General features: G+C 62.3%; 1 protein-coding gene across 2 annotated transcripts; it reads right to left on the bottom strand.

The window, feature by feature from the left end:
* Window positions 1–302: 302 nt before the first annotated feature.
* On the bottom strand, window positions 303–11,997 carry CCM2 (CCM2 scaffold protein). Of its 2 annotated transcripts, none has more exons than XM_068176678.1 (10): window positions 11,739–11,997; window positions 7,506–7,679; window positions 7,155–7,238; window positions 6,644–6,827; window positions 6,066–6,202; window positions 5,186–5,321; window positions 3,735–3,792; window positions 2,909–3,036; window positions 2,022–2,160; window positions 303–1,216 (listed from the first exon to the last, which is right to left on the bottom strand). In XM_068176678.1, the coding sequence occupies exons 1-10, from the start codon at window positions 11,766–11,768 to the stop codon at window positions 439–441; spliced, it is 1,848 nt and encodes a 615-aa protein (XP_068032779.1). In that variant the 5' UTR covers window positions 11,769–11,997; the 3' UTR covers window positions 303–438. The 2 variants fall into 2 exon arrangements, with proteins under 2 accessions (XP_068032779.1, XP_068032787.1); XM_068176686.1 differs by having other exon boundaries at window positions 850–1,216; window positions 2,909–3,047; window positions 11,739–11,995.
* Between the last annotated feature and the right edge of the window lie 785 nt (window positions 11,998–12,782).

The following is a 12,782-nucleotide window of genomic DNA, read 5'->3' as shown; positions in this document are numbered from 1 at the left end:
GGGATTTGGAGCCTCTGGAATGTGCTGGATCCCCAAAGTGCTGAGTCAGCACCTGGCTCCAGAGGCGGGGAGGCAACAGAGCCCCTGGGCGTGGCTGTGGGATAATGGGACCTCCAGGCCCAGCTGGGGACCCCAGCCAGGGAGGGAGCCCCCCAGGGGATGCAGATAAAGGGGGCTCTGGGGGCTCACCAAGCTCCTCTCCCCAGCAGGACCCTGGGGAGGATCAGGAGGGGGGCAGTGACTGGGGGAATCCCAGAGTGGGGCAGCTGGAATGTTCAGGAATGTTCCAATACCATGGATGAGAGGGTGAAAAAAATTCACATTGTGGTAAAACTTCATTTGGGGGGGCAGTTCTGGGGGACCCGCTGTGCAAACTGTAAACTGGGGGGGAAGCAGATCCAGGCCCTTGGGAACAGATCCCAACACTCAGGACATCCCTCAGGAGCAGATCTGTCCCTCTGGGAGGAGATCTGTCCCCAAAATCCAAATCCAGGTCTGTCCCCCACATCCCAGCTGGAGCCCCTGGCGCTGGTAATGAGGCTGGGGCAGTGCAGACACCCTGCTGGAGCCCCCAGATCCCACAGGAGGGCTCTGGGATCCCTCCAAGGGCAGCTCCATGTTCCAGGATCTCCATGAGGGCACAGGTTGGTGTTCTCGGGCAGCTCCAGAGTTCCCCTGGGGCAGATCCAAGTTCCATGTTCCCCCCAAGAGCAGCTCCAGGGGCAGCTCCGTGTCCTGGATCCCCCCGAGGGCAGCTCCCTGTTCTGGGGTCCCTCCAGGGCCAGCTCCACATCCCGGGATCACCCTGGGACCAGCTCCACACTCCACGTCCCCACAGGGGGCAGCCCCACGTCCCCCCCCCGGGGTGACTCTGTGCCCCGGGGTCCCCCCGAGGGCAGCCCCGAGTTCCAGGCGGGAGCAGCTGCGGATGCCGGGCTCCCTCAGGACGAGTCCCGGTCCAGGCTGCAGCCCAGGGCCTCGATGTCGCTGCTGATGTGGGAGATCATCCTGTCCCACTCGTCCTCCTCCGAGGGCACCGACTGCTCGTCGGAGCTGCCGGCGGCGCCGGTGCCGTTGGAGGCAGAGGCGGCGCCCAGGGAGCGGCGGTAGCGGCCGAAGCTGTCCGTGATGATGCCGCGGCCGTCCTTCACCCCGATGGTCTCCAGGAAGTTCTCGAAGTGCTGGCTGTCCTTCTCGGGGATGAAGGGACGCAGGCCTGGAGCCGGGACACAGCAGGGACACGGCTCGGGCCGGCACGGTGAGCACGGGGACCCGGGGGGTTCCTGAACTTTCTAGGAGAGGCCGGGAGCCTCTCTGTCCCTGGGAGGGACAGGGACCTCCAGGGTCCCCCACTCATTCACACCTGAGACTGCAGCCACTGCTCACTGAGGGCAAAATCCGGCTCAAGTGGGATTTTCTGAGCTCCAAACGATCTAATTCCTCACCTGGCATCTTGCTCGGCTTTGCTGAGCTTATCCCAATAATTTGTCGCTTCAGGGACATCTGTCCCATCCCCTCGGTGTCCCCAGGGTGAGGGGGACCGTGTGAGACACACTACTCCTGTTGTGTGGGCAGTCTGAATTGCTGACCCCTTTCCCCAGGTGCGGTCAGACACTGCTCCTGTGCTGGGAGGGTTTTGTGTTCCTGACCCGTTTTCCTAGGATATCAGGTTGTTTCAATATCCCTGCTCTGGAGGAGGTTTCCTGGCCTGGAGATTTCTCGTTCTGAATTAAATTCCCTGGCTCTGGAGGAGGTTTCTGGGTTTGGGAGAGAGTCTCAGGTCTGGAGGAGGTTCCCAGGTGCCTCACAGGCAGGTGGGAGCAGGGAACAGCTCCGAGGAGAGCCTGAAGCTGTGGGATGAGCAGGGCTGGATGGACCAGCTGTCCTCAGGAAGGAAGAATCTCCACAGGAGATGGACTGGGATGCTTCTCTGGTGGTGGCACCCCAAGGCCTCCCTGTGCCCCCACCCCCTCACCCCTCCAGCCTCTGGGCTCCTGGCTCTGGAGCCGTGCCACACTCACCCAGGAGCAGGAATTTCCTGCTGTCCCCGTAGAGCTGCTTGAGGTTGATGCAGAACTCGTGGATGGAGGCCCCGTTGCGGTACTCGTGCAGCAGCATGGCAAACTGCTGGATCTCCTGCGAGGACAGCTTCGTGCGGAGCTGTGGGGACAGCAGGGCCCTCATGGCACCTGGCAAGGGGCGCTGGGAGCCTTGGGAATGGCACTGGGAGCGCCAGGAACCCCGTGGGAAAGCAGGGGTGAGCTGTGGGGACACTGGGACTGTGACTCGTGGAGCCTCGGGGCACGAGGGGACTTGGATGCTGGGAAAGGGAAAAGTGTGGGGGGGGAATGCTCCTGTGGGAAAAGCAGAGAGATCCAGAGGAGGCCTGGAACTGTTCCAGGGCTGGAGCCAGGCTGGGAGAGCTGGGAATGCTCACCTGGAGAGGAGAAAGCTCCAGGGAGAGCTCAGAGCCCCTGCCAGAGCCTGAAGGGGCTCCAGGAGAGCGGGAGAGGGACTGGGGACAAGGGATGGAGGGACAGCACACAGGGAATGGATTCCCACTGGAGAAGTGGCAATTTAGATGGGATACTGGGACAAAGTTCTTGGCTGGGAGGCTAGTGAGGGACTTGGGTGGATTTCCCAGAGAAGCTGTAGCTGCCTCATCCATGGAAGTGCCCCAGGCCAGGTTGGATGGGACTTGGAGCAGCCAGGGCTAGTGGAAGGTGTCCCAGCCATGGCAGGGCGTGGGATGGGATCATCCCTACTGCCCCTTTCCCAGACCAATCCACGATTCCATGACATGAGCCCACGATCAGGCCCTCCGAGCCCAGCCTGGCTGGAAGGACGAGCTGTCCCTGCCCCCGGGGCCTGATCCCACCCCCCCCCCAATCCCAAATCCCAACCCCACCGTCATCATGTAGTCCTGGAGCAGCTCGGTGGCCGTGGTGCTGAGCTCGCTCTCGCTGGCCGTGGTGACGTGTGGGGACGGGCGCGCCGAGAAGGACGACGGGGACGTGTCCCCTGCCTCCAGCGTGTCTGCAAAGGAACTGACACCGAGCACGGGTGAGCTCTCCACGCCTCCTCGGGCTGCCTGGGGAGGTGCTGGTGGTGGCCTGTGCAGGGCCGGGGGTGATCCTCGGGGTGCCTCCCAACCCAGGACAGTCCATGATTCTGGAAGCCCCCAGCTCCTGAGGGCACCCCAACACTCCCAGGGAAGTGAACACTGCTTTGGTGACAGTGACAATGAAGCCCTCTGTGGGGAATTATCCCTCTGGCTGCTTCCTTGTTGGGAGCAACACAGGGAAAAACCCCCACACTCCACACCTTGGGCTTAAATGTGCAATTTTCAGTAAGGTTCCCAATTCCCCCATGTTAAACATTCCTCGAGTATCCCTTTATGCTGGCTATTCCAGGAGCAATGGTTAACCAACGGTCTGCGTTAGGATTTCATCCCACAAACACTGTCGATGTTTCCAGTGACCAGGAGGGAGAAGTTCCCCAGATAACAAGGTTTTGGGGAAAACCCTTCTCCCAGCTCCAGCGGGTGACCCTGCTCCGTGCTGACACAGGGACTGCTCGCTGTGGATATGACTCCTGGAATGCAGAACAATCCAGGCCCAGACAGGATCCGTGCCAACCCCCCCGGGACCCGGCCGGGCTCAGCTGAGCTTCCCGGTGTGCTGATGGCAGCAGATCCGTGCTAATCCCGCCTCCAGGGGCCATGGATCACTCACAAAGTGCTGGCATCTGCCTCGAAGGGCTCCTTCACGTCCACTTTGGTGGAAGAGTCATCTGCAGGGAAACAATTTGGGAGATGGAATGTGAGAGGCACAAACTCGGTGTCTTCCCAAGCCAGGAGAGACAAAAAGTGATTCCTGACTTGGCTGGAAGGGAGAAAGGCAAGAATGAGCGAGTGGGTAAGAGGAAACGGCCTCGGGCTGTGCCGGGGAGGTTTAGGCTGGATCTCAGAAAGATTCCTTCACAGAAAGGGCGGTCAGGCATTGGAACAGGATGCCCAGGGAGGGGTGGAGTCCCCATCCCTGGGGATGTGGCACCTGGGGACAGGGTCAGTGGTGGCCTCAGCAGTGCTGGGGGCTGGGCAGGCTCAGGGGCTCCTGAGGCTCTCCCAACCTCAAGCATTCCCAGCTGTGGCTGTGTGTGGCCCTGGGTGGGCTCGGGGGCTCCTGAGGCTCTCCCAACCTCAGCCATTCCTAGCTGTGGCTGTGTGTGGCCCTGGGTGGGCTCAGGGGTTCCTGAGGCTTTCCCAACCTCAGCCACCCCCGGCTGTGGCTGTGTGTGGCCCTGGGTGGGCTCAGGGGTTCCTGAGGCTCTCCCAGCCTCAGCCATTCCTAGCTGTGGCTGTGTGTGGGGCTGGGTGGGTTCGGGGGTTCCTGAGGCTCTCCCAACCTCAGCCATTCCTGGCTGTGGCTGTGTGTGGCCCTGGGTGGGCTCGGGGGCTCCTGAGGCTCTCCCAACCTCAGCCATTCCTAGCTGTGGCTGTGTGTGGCCCTGGGTGGGCTCGGGGGCTCCTGAGGCTCTCCAAACCTCAGCCACTCCCGGCTGTGGCTGTGTGTGGCCCTGGGTGGGCTCAGGGGTTCCTGAGGCTCTCCCAACCTCAGCCATTCCCAGCTGTGGCTGTGTGTGGCCCTGGGTGGGCTCGGGGGCTCCTGAGGCTCTCCCAACCTCAGCCATTCCCAGCTGTGGCTGTGTGTGGCCCTGGGTGGGCTCAGGGGTTCCTGAGGCTCTCCCAGCCTCAGCCACCCCCGGCTGTGGCTGTGTGTGGCACCTGGGTGGGTTCAGGGGTTCCTGAGGCTCTCCCAACCTCAGCCATTCCTAGCTGTGGCTGTGTGTGGCCCTGGGTGGGCTCAGGGGTTCCTGAGGCTCTCCCAACCTCAGCCATTCCCAGCTGTGGCTGTGTGTGGCCCTGGGTGTGGGCTCAGGGGCTCCTGAGGCTCTCCCAGCCTCAGCCACCCCCGGCTGTGGCTGTGTGTGGCACCTGGGTGGGTTCAGGGGTTCCTGAGGCTCTCCCAGCCTCAGCCACCCCCGACTGTGGCTGTGTGGCCCTGGGTGTGGGCTCGGGGGCTCCTGAGGCTCTCCCAGCCTCAGCCACCCCCGGCTGTGGCTGTGTGTGGCCCTGGGGAGGCGCTGGGTGGCCGGAGCAGCCCCAGGCACAGGACACACGCACCGCTGAGCAGGGACAGGTGCCGCGTTGGCGTCGAGGCGCCGTCGAAGATGGCGCGGTCCAGGAAGTCGATGGTGGACTCGGTGTAAACGATCTGGAAGACTTGGCTGAGCAGGGAGCACAGCTCCTCGGCACCCACCTGGGAAGGAGCAGGGAGCTGTGGCAGATCCCACGCAGGGACATCCCCCTCTCCCTCTGGCTCTGCGGGATGGGCATCAGGGATGGCACGGAGCCCAGGTCCATCACCCTCCCAGCATTCCCACCCGGCAGCAGGAGCTGGGATGCTCCAGCATCAACCCAGGAGCCCCCCACATTCTGTGCCAAGGCTCCTCCATGCAGCTCCCTGGGACTTTGGCTCATCCCAGAGGGGTGCAGGTGCCCCAGGGAATGTCAGAGCCGGGAATGAGGGGAGTGAAGCTCCAGCTTCAGTGGAGACCAGAGAGGCTGAGACTGGAATCCCTGGATCCAGACACTGGATAAAACAAATTCCCAGGTCAGCACAGCACAGGGAAAACACCCTGGTCAGCAAATCCCCGTTGTGGGATTGTCCTCGTGGATTCTGTGCTGCTGCAGAAGGCTCTGGGCAACAGGGACCAAGGGAAACGCTTCCTGGAGACCCTCTTGTGTCCCAGGGTTGGGACAGGGATCAGGAGTCCTTCTCCAGGTGCTCCAGCAATGCCAACCACACCTGCCATCCCTAAATCTGTGTCCCACAGGTGTGAGAGCAGCGAAGGATCCAGCTGCACCACAGGACTTGGCCACTGTGGCGTTTGTGGCTCCACCATCACCACAATCTGAGAGCCAGAAACGTCCCAGCAACCCCAGTGACTCCGAGCCCAGGCCGGGGCGCTCCCAGGGTTCCATGGAGCAGTGATAGCCATACCTTGCTCTCCGTGGCCAGGACCACCAGGCAGCAGGACTCCAGGGGCCCCCCCGCGCTCTCGGACAGCGAGCCTGACGTCAGCGCCTTGGAGCCCTCGGCACACAGGCTCTGGCTCGGCGAGATCCCGGGATCCTGAGCTGAGGGGAGACGAGAGGTGAGGGAAGGGCAGGGACGGGATGGGAAGGAGTCCTGCAGGTGAGGAAGAGCCCTGAAGCAGGAGAATGGGATGAAAAGCCTCCAGTTTGGAGCTGGTTTTGACAGTTGTCCGGCTGTTCTCACAGCTCAGAATTTCCACCAGATTTCCAGCCCCTGAGGCATTTATTCCTTTATTCCCCAGCCTATCCATGAGGTTTGTACTCAGATAAATCCCTGGCTCAGCTCTCCCCAGCTCCCTGTTCCCAAACCATGCAGATGTGGCATGCACAGGGAACGAGGTGTCATGGAACCCTCACGGAATGCTTTGGATCGGAGAGACCTTGAAGACCACCCAGCCCCACCCCCTGCCATGGACAGGGACATGTTCCACTGTCCCAGGTGACCCCCAGGGGGACAATCCCAACTCCATGGCCACAGCTCACCTGTCTTGAGCACAACCAGGTGTGCGGAGTCATCCCGGATGTAGGACACGGAGGCGATGTCATGGATGGGCACCCTGAGGATCAGGTCCTCCCCGTCCCTCCACACCAGTTTGATGTTGTAGGCAGAGAGGCTGATGACGGCGTCGTGCTCCGGGGTCAGCTGCCCCGGGAGCTGGTGGGCTCTCTGGAACACCAGGATCCACATGGATTTAGTCGTGGAATGGTTGGGGTTGGAAGGAGATTAAGGATGATCCAGCTCCCTGCCATGGGCAGGGACACCCTCCACTATCCCAGGCCGCTTCCCATCCAACCTGGCCTGGGGCATTTCCAGGGGATGGGGCCACAGCTTCTCTGGGAAATCCATTCCACTCCCTCACTGGGCTGTTTCCCCTTTGGGAACAGCCGTCCCTCCCACCCACGGAACAGCAGCAGCTGGCCCAGGCCTGGGGGAGCTCCGTGAGCCTGGATTTGTGCCTGCTGGGAGGGAGTCCCCGAGCAGCTGAGCGCTCACCTTGGCGTTGTCGATCAAGTGCAGGATCTCCGTGCGGCTGGAGGGGTTCAGGTATCCCGGGATGGAAGTGAGCTGCCCTAAATACTGGGACAGAAGAGCCAAACCGTTACCACAGCACGGACACGATCCTGGACATGGCAGAACGAGTCATGGAGATGCTCCAAGGAAAACTGAGATGGGTGAGAGGTGGGAATGTTCAAGGAGAAGCTCCACAGAAACCTTAGAGCCTCTTCCAGTGCCTAAGGGGCTGCAGGAGAGCTGGAGAGGAACTCTGGACAAGGGGGAAGGGGTTCCCACTGCCAGCTGGGATATCAGGAAGGAATTCCCAAGGAGCAGGGCCCCTGTGGGTACCTTGACTTCCTTCTCGATGTAGTCGTGGAGCAGCAGGTCGGGCTCCACGCGGTCGGGAAGCGCCACCACCACCGTGTGCAGCGGCCGCCGCTCCGTCACCTTCTCCTGAGCCTTCTTATCCCGGCCCTTCTCCCCCTTCAGGAACACTCGCTTGAACGGGGACACAATTCCAGGCTGGGGAGAGGAATGGGAGCACCAGGATCGGGGTGAGAAGGGGGTTTGGCACTGGCACTGCGGGGTCTGGCAGCCCCTCCTGCCCAGCGACCCTCAATCCCATCCTGCTGCTTTTGCCCCATGGACAACGCTCGGTTTGGAGCGATAAATCCATGGCTTTCCAGAGAAAACCCTTTTCCTGGGACACAGCACAGGTGCTGAGCGTTCCCACTACCAAAATATAGTGGTTTCCCCCCAAAGTCACTATGTTCAACCTTCCAGGTAAGAGAAATACAGCTTTCATACACAGCAATATATTCCAGGTGAGCAACGGATCCACAGGGACTCTCCGTGGTTTTGTACCTCCCTGAGGGTCTGATGGGGCAACTCAACAAGGAATGCCAAAGAAACAGGGAGGAATGTTCCAGTGAGACCCCAAACAATGAGAAAATGACACAGAAAGTGGATTTCCCTGGGAAAAATGGGAAATTCCAAACCCTGAAGTGCCAGGTTTGGAAAAACACTGGAGCCAACACACAGCTGTCCTTCAGCCTGGGAATGCCATGTGGATCTCACCAAGCTCTGCACCAGATAAATGACTGGGAACATCCCCTAACTGCCCCAATTCCAGGTTTCCCAGGGCAAGTAGATGTCTGGAGCAGACACATCCATGGCTGGATCTAGGAACTCCTCGGACATGTGGCTTCAGTGTTCCATTCCCTGGGGGCCTCTGCTTCCCACCCCCCAGGACAACCACATCCTGGCTTTTCTGATCCTCAGGGGCAAGGGAAAGGAATGTGGGATCTGAAGGGGGCAGAGAACATGCTTCCAGTGGTGGATTATTTAATTTTAAAGCAAGGAAAAGCTCCTGGGATGACGGGAATTACCAGCTCACAAGGAAACGCAAGGACATTGGGGACAGCCCGGCCTGGAAAAACATCCCCTGGATCAGGGAGACAGAAATGAAGGCATCTTACAGGACAGAGAGGAGAGGAAACAGCTCCACAGCCCTGCCTCAGGATCAGCAGTGTGGATTTTTGGGAAGCATCCCTACACAGAGCATCCAGGAGAAGGACCCCACGATCCTTGATCAGGATACTCCATCATCCTGCCAAGGGGCTGGGACTCTGGAGAAAAGGGAATCCTGGACACAACAGGTCAGTTGACCAAGAACAGAGATTTGGGGACTCTCCAACTTTGGGATGTCCCACCCGAAATCTTGCCTGCCAATGCCCAAGGCTGCAGTTCCACAGGAATCTTTCAGGAATTCAAAGCAGAGCAATGCAGGAATGCGCCACCGGGACCGAGGCTGCACCCAGACACTTCCCCCTCCGCCAGGCAGGATCCAGACCCAGCCCAACCCAGAGAAAACCCCCTTTTCCCTCCAGGATGTGGCTGCACCCCGAGGGCTGGGACGATTCCGTGCTCTCCTGGGGGGAACTGGGGACTCCAAACCCCGGGTGGAGGCACCTCCGGCTGTGACGCAGCCTGAAACAGCTTCTGCTTTCGGGGCACCCCAAAGCCCAGCACCCACCTCGTCCTCCATGGAACTCCCCAGGAGAGCAGGAGCCAGCTGTGCTGGGGGAGCCGCAGGGAATGAGGGAACGCTCTCCTTGTTTTGGGGTGCCGCCGTCGAGGCGCTCGGGGCCAGGAAGTGCCACGGCCACAGCTTCCTCTGTCCCACGTGACAGACTGAGCTGGGGAGGGACCCACGGCGGGGCACGAGCCCGTTCCCGGCTCCCATCCTGCCTCCTGCACCCCTAAATCCCCGGCAACACCCCAAATCCTTCATCCACTGCCACGCCCAGGAGGGAATATCCCCGTGCCAAGGGAGGCTGAGCCCTCGTTTCTCTTCCAAGCTCAGAGTTGTTTTGTTCCAACACCCAGCAGGGCTGGGAGCAGCCTGGGACAGTGGAAGCTCCTCCACCACCCCAATTCCCAGTCTCCCAGCACATCCACACTGCCCCTGCATCCTGCAGCATGGACACTCCAAAATCCACTCTATCCCGAAGAGCAGAGGGGCTGCAGCCCTGCAGCAGCTCCAGGTCCTTGTGCTGCTGGATCCGGGGCTGGGGCAGCTCTGCGGGTGGGGTCTCACCTGAGGGGCAGAGGGGCACAATCCCCATTCCTGCTGCCCAGGCTGGGGATCAGCCCAGGCACAGGGCTGGAAATGCGGGATAACAAAGGAGTTTCAAGGAGAATTTCCCCCAAAGATGAAACTCCAAGCTCAGCAGCTCCATGTTTCAGGAGGGAGATGCTGAAGCAGCTGCTGGGAGAGGCAGATGGCACCAGCCTCAGCTCTCCAGGGCATCCCCGAGCTGGAAAAGCTGGTAATTTCACACTAACAGCTGACTGCACAGGGAATTCCCTCAGGGAAACCGTGCCAGCTTTGGATCCCTGGCATGGGTTGTGGAGTCAGAGCAGCAGGGACATCACTCCCAGACAATTCCCCTCCCCCCACACTTCTTCCTGGGAGCACCCATCCTCACCTGAGGCTCCAGGTGTGACACCAGCCCCTGCCAGACCCAGCAGGTTCCCATGGCCCGCCGGAATTCCGGGTGGATCCATTCTGCCTCCCAACACTTGTGGGAAATGCTATTTCATCCCAGGACGGCTCCCCTTCCCGCTGGGATAGCCACCAGTGAGCTCCTGGAAGGAATTCCAGGGCTCCAGTTTAAACCAGCTCAGATTTTATCTAAAGCTGGACTCGGCCCCAAAGCCAGGCTGGGATTTTCCTCCTTATCCCAACCAAACCTGCCCTGAACTCCCTTTGCATCGGCACTGGGGGAACTCGGTGCCTTCACTTCAGCTCGGAGCGCTGCTGGAGCGAGCCACAGAGCGGGACAAGCAGGAAGAAGAGTTCTCCCTGCAGCTGGAACACCTGAGGAAGACAAGGACGGATCTTCCCATCTCCGCAGCCAAATCCTCCAGGTCTAATGGTGATCCACGGGCAGCAGCTCCAAGGGTTAACTAACCACCAAAACCACGGGAAAGTTGCTCCAGGAAGCTCCACAAGGCCATGGATCAGCTCGGGAGAGGCCACAGCCAAGGCAGGGCCAGGTGCCAGCTCAGCCCTGCTCCAGAGGGCCCGCGGAGCTCCTGATCCATCGGGATGGGACAGGACAGGACAGCAGTGGGAGCAGCCCTGGGAAACGGCCCCAGGAGCCTTTGGGGATCAGACACGTCGGGATTATCCAGGTGGGATAAGAGGGTGAGGGGACCAGCCCAACGTGTCCCTGGGGAAGGGAGGATGGAAGGATCCGGACTCTTCCCCGTGCCAGGAAATACAGTGGGGTGCCTCAGACACGCCTGAGCTCTGCCTAACCCCCCTGGAGCCTCGGGAGCTGATTCCTTCCCAAGAGCAGCACCATGCTGTCTCCAGGTGAAAAATTCCTCCCAGAGTGGCATCACGGGGGTCTAGTTCCCAAACCGGACTGTCTGGGAAGCCTGGAGGGCAATTCCCCAAACAACCCCACTCGGCTTCACTCCTTCTGGAACTGGGGCAGGGCTCCAGCGGGAGCCTGCTGCCACCTCCCGGGATCCCTGCGAGGCCAGGGCCTCCCAGAATCTCCAGCTTCTCCCCAGAACGCTGGGAGCAAATGCACGCTCCTGCTGCAGGCGTGCGGAGCAGCCCTGGCTGAGCCTCTCCCGAGGACGCGGAAATGGGCCGAAAGGAGGGAAACCAGGGCACCTCGGGCACGGCTGGAGCCGCTGAGCCCCGGAGCCATCGCAAAGGCACCAGCCAGTAGAGGAAGGAATTCAATTAACTCGCACCAGTAATAATTTAAATGAATTAGCAAACTCATAAATTAATCGCTCCGTAGCTATCAACCCCGTCCATTAATGACCTTCTCCGAGCCCTCAGTCACAGCGGGCTGGGGGCTCTGGGTGGGCCCCCGGGAAGGGGACGCGGGCACTCTCCCGGGAAGTGGCAGCCGGTGACTCCCGGGAAGGGGCTCTGGAACAGCCCCGGGAGGGGATCGGGCACCGCCGGAGGGCTCCGGGCCGGGGCCCGCCCGGGCTCAGCCACCCTCGGGGGGCACGGCGCGACCCCGGCTGCCCCTCGGCCCCCGCTCTCACCTTCTTGCCCTTCTTGCCCTCCTCCTCCATGGCTCCGGCGGCGGCCCGGGCCCCCCCCGGGGCATCCCGGCCCGGCTGAGCGGCGGGGCCTCAACGCGCAGCGGCAGCGGCGGCGGCCATGGCGCGCCCGGTTCCCGCTCCAGCCCCGCCTCCCGGTCCCGGTCCCGATCCCGATCCCCCTCCTGGTCCCGGCACCGCCTCAGCGCCCGCGGCTCGGCCCCGCCGCCATCTTGGGCGGCGCCTTCCCGTGACGTCATCGTCCCGCCGCCGGGGGGAGACGAGCGCAGCGCGCCTGCGCCAAACGGCCGGCACCCCAAGCCACGCCCACCGCCGCTGAACCCGGCTGACCACGCCCAGCACGGTTTGACCACGCCCCATAACCCCGCCTCAAACGTGACGTCACATCGCGTTATCAGACCACGCCCCTCTCGCTGGCCACGCCCACCCCGTGCGCCACACGCGCCTCCCTGTGGCGTCATCAGGAGGCGCCCGCTCTCTCCGCCATGGCCGCCGCCGCAGCAGGTGAGGGGGCATGGCGGCCCGTGCGCATCCGCCGCCATCCGCGGCCCCCCCGCCGCCGGGGCCGCCGCCGCGGGCCGCAGCGCCTCCGGTGGCTCCCGGGGCCGCGCGGGCTGCGGCGCTCCCCGCCCGCCGGGCCCCGCCGCGGTCGTGAGGGCCGCGCGGCGCGGCGCGTTCTAGGCAGGGCTGTCCCGGGCATCCCGGGGCATCGCGGCTCCCTCGGGAGCGGTTTCCCGCCGCAGGCTCCAGCATGGCGGGGCCTGGCGTGGCCCCTGCCATTCCTGTGGCGCTGCCAGAGCATCGCGGGGCCGTTTGAGGCCGCTGCCGGCGCTTCCCGGGGGCGGTCATAGAATCCCCGCACACGGCCGAGCTCGGTGGGAGCTGGGGGGCCGGGCCCGGCGCGGTGGGGCCGGTGGCGGTGACACTCCTGCCCTTCCCCGTTCCAGGCTCCTGCTGCGAGCATCCAGCGGGCTTCAGGGAGCCGCCAGCAAGAAGGAAGTGGATTCGAGGGGCCGAGCACCGTAA

The sequence above is a fragment of the Anomalospiza imberbis genome, chromosome 1 (genome assembly GCF_031753505.1).
Source record: "Anomalospiza imberbis isolate Cuckoo-Finch-1a 21T00152 chromosome 1, ASM3175350v1, whole genome shotgun sequence".
Lineage (NCBI taxonomy): Eukaryota > Metazoa > Chordata > Aves > Passeriformes > Viduidae > Anomalospiza > Anomalospiza imberbis.
This window is presented reverse-complemented; position numbering and strand designations above follow the sequence as displayed.

Coding starts and splice junctions, on each gene's coding strand:
- CCM2 (XM_068176678.1), bottom strand. CDS start 11,768: ATGGAGGAGGAGGGCAAGAAGGGCAAGAAG. Junction 6,828..7,154: donor ACTTGATCGACAACGCCAAG/GTGAGCGCTCAG, acceptor CTGGTGTTCCAG/AGAGCCCACCAGCTCCCGGG. Junction 1,217..2,021: donor CAGGAAATTCCTGCTCCTGG/GTGAGTGTGGCA, acceptor TCCCGGCTCCAG/GCCTGCGTCCCTTCATCCCC.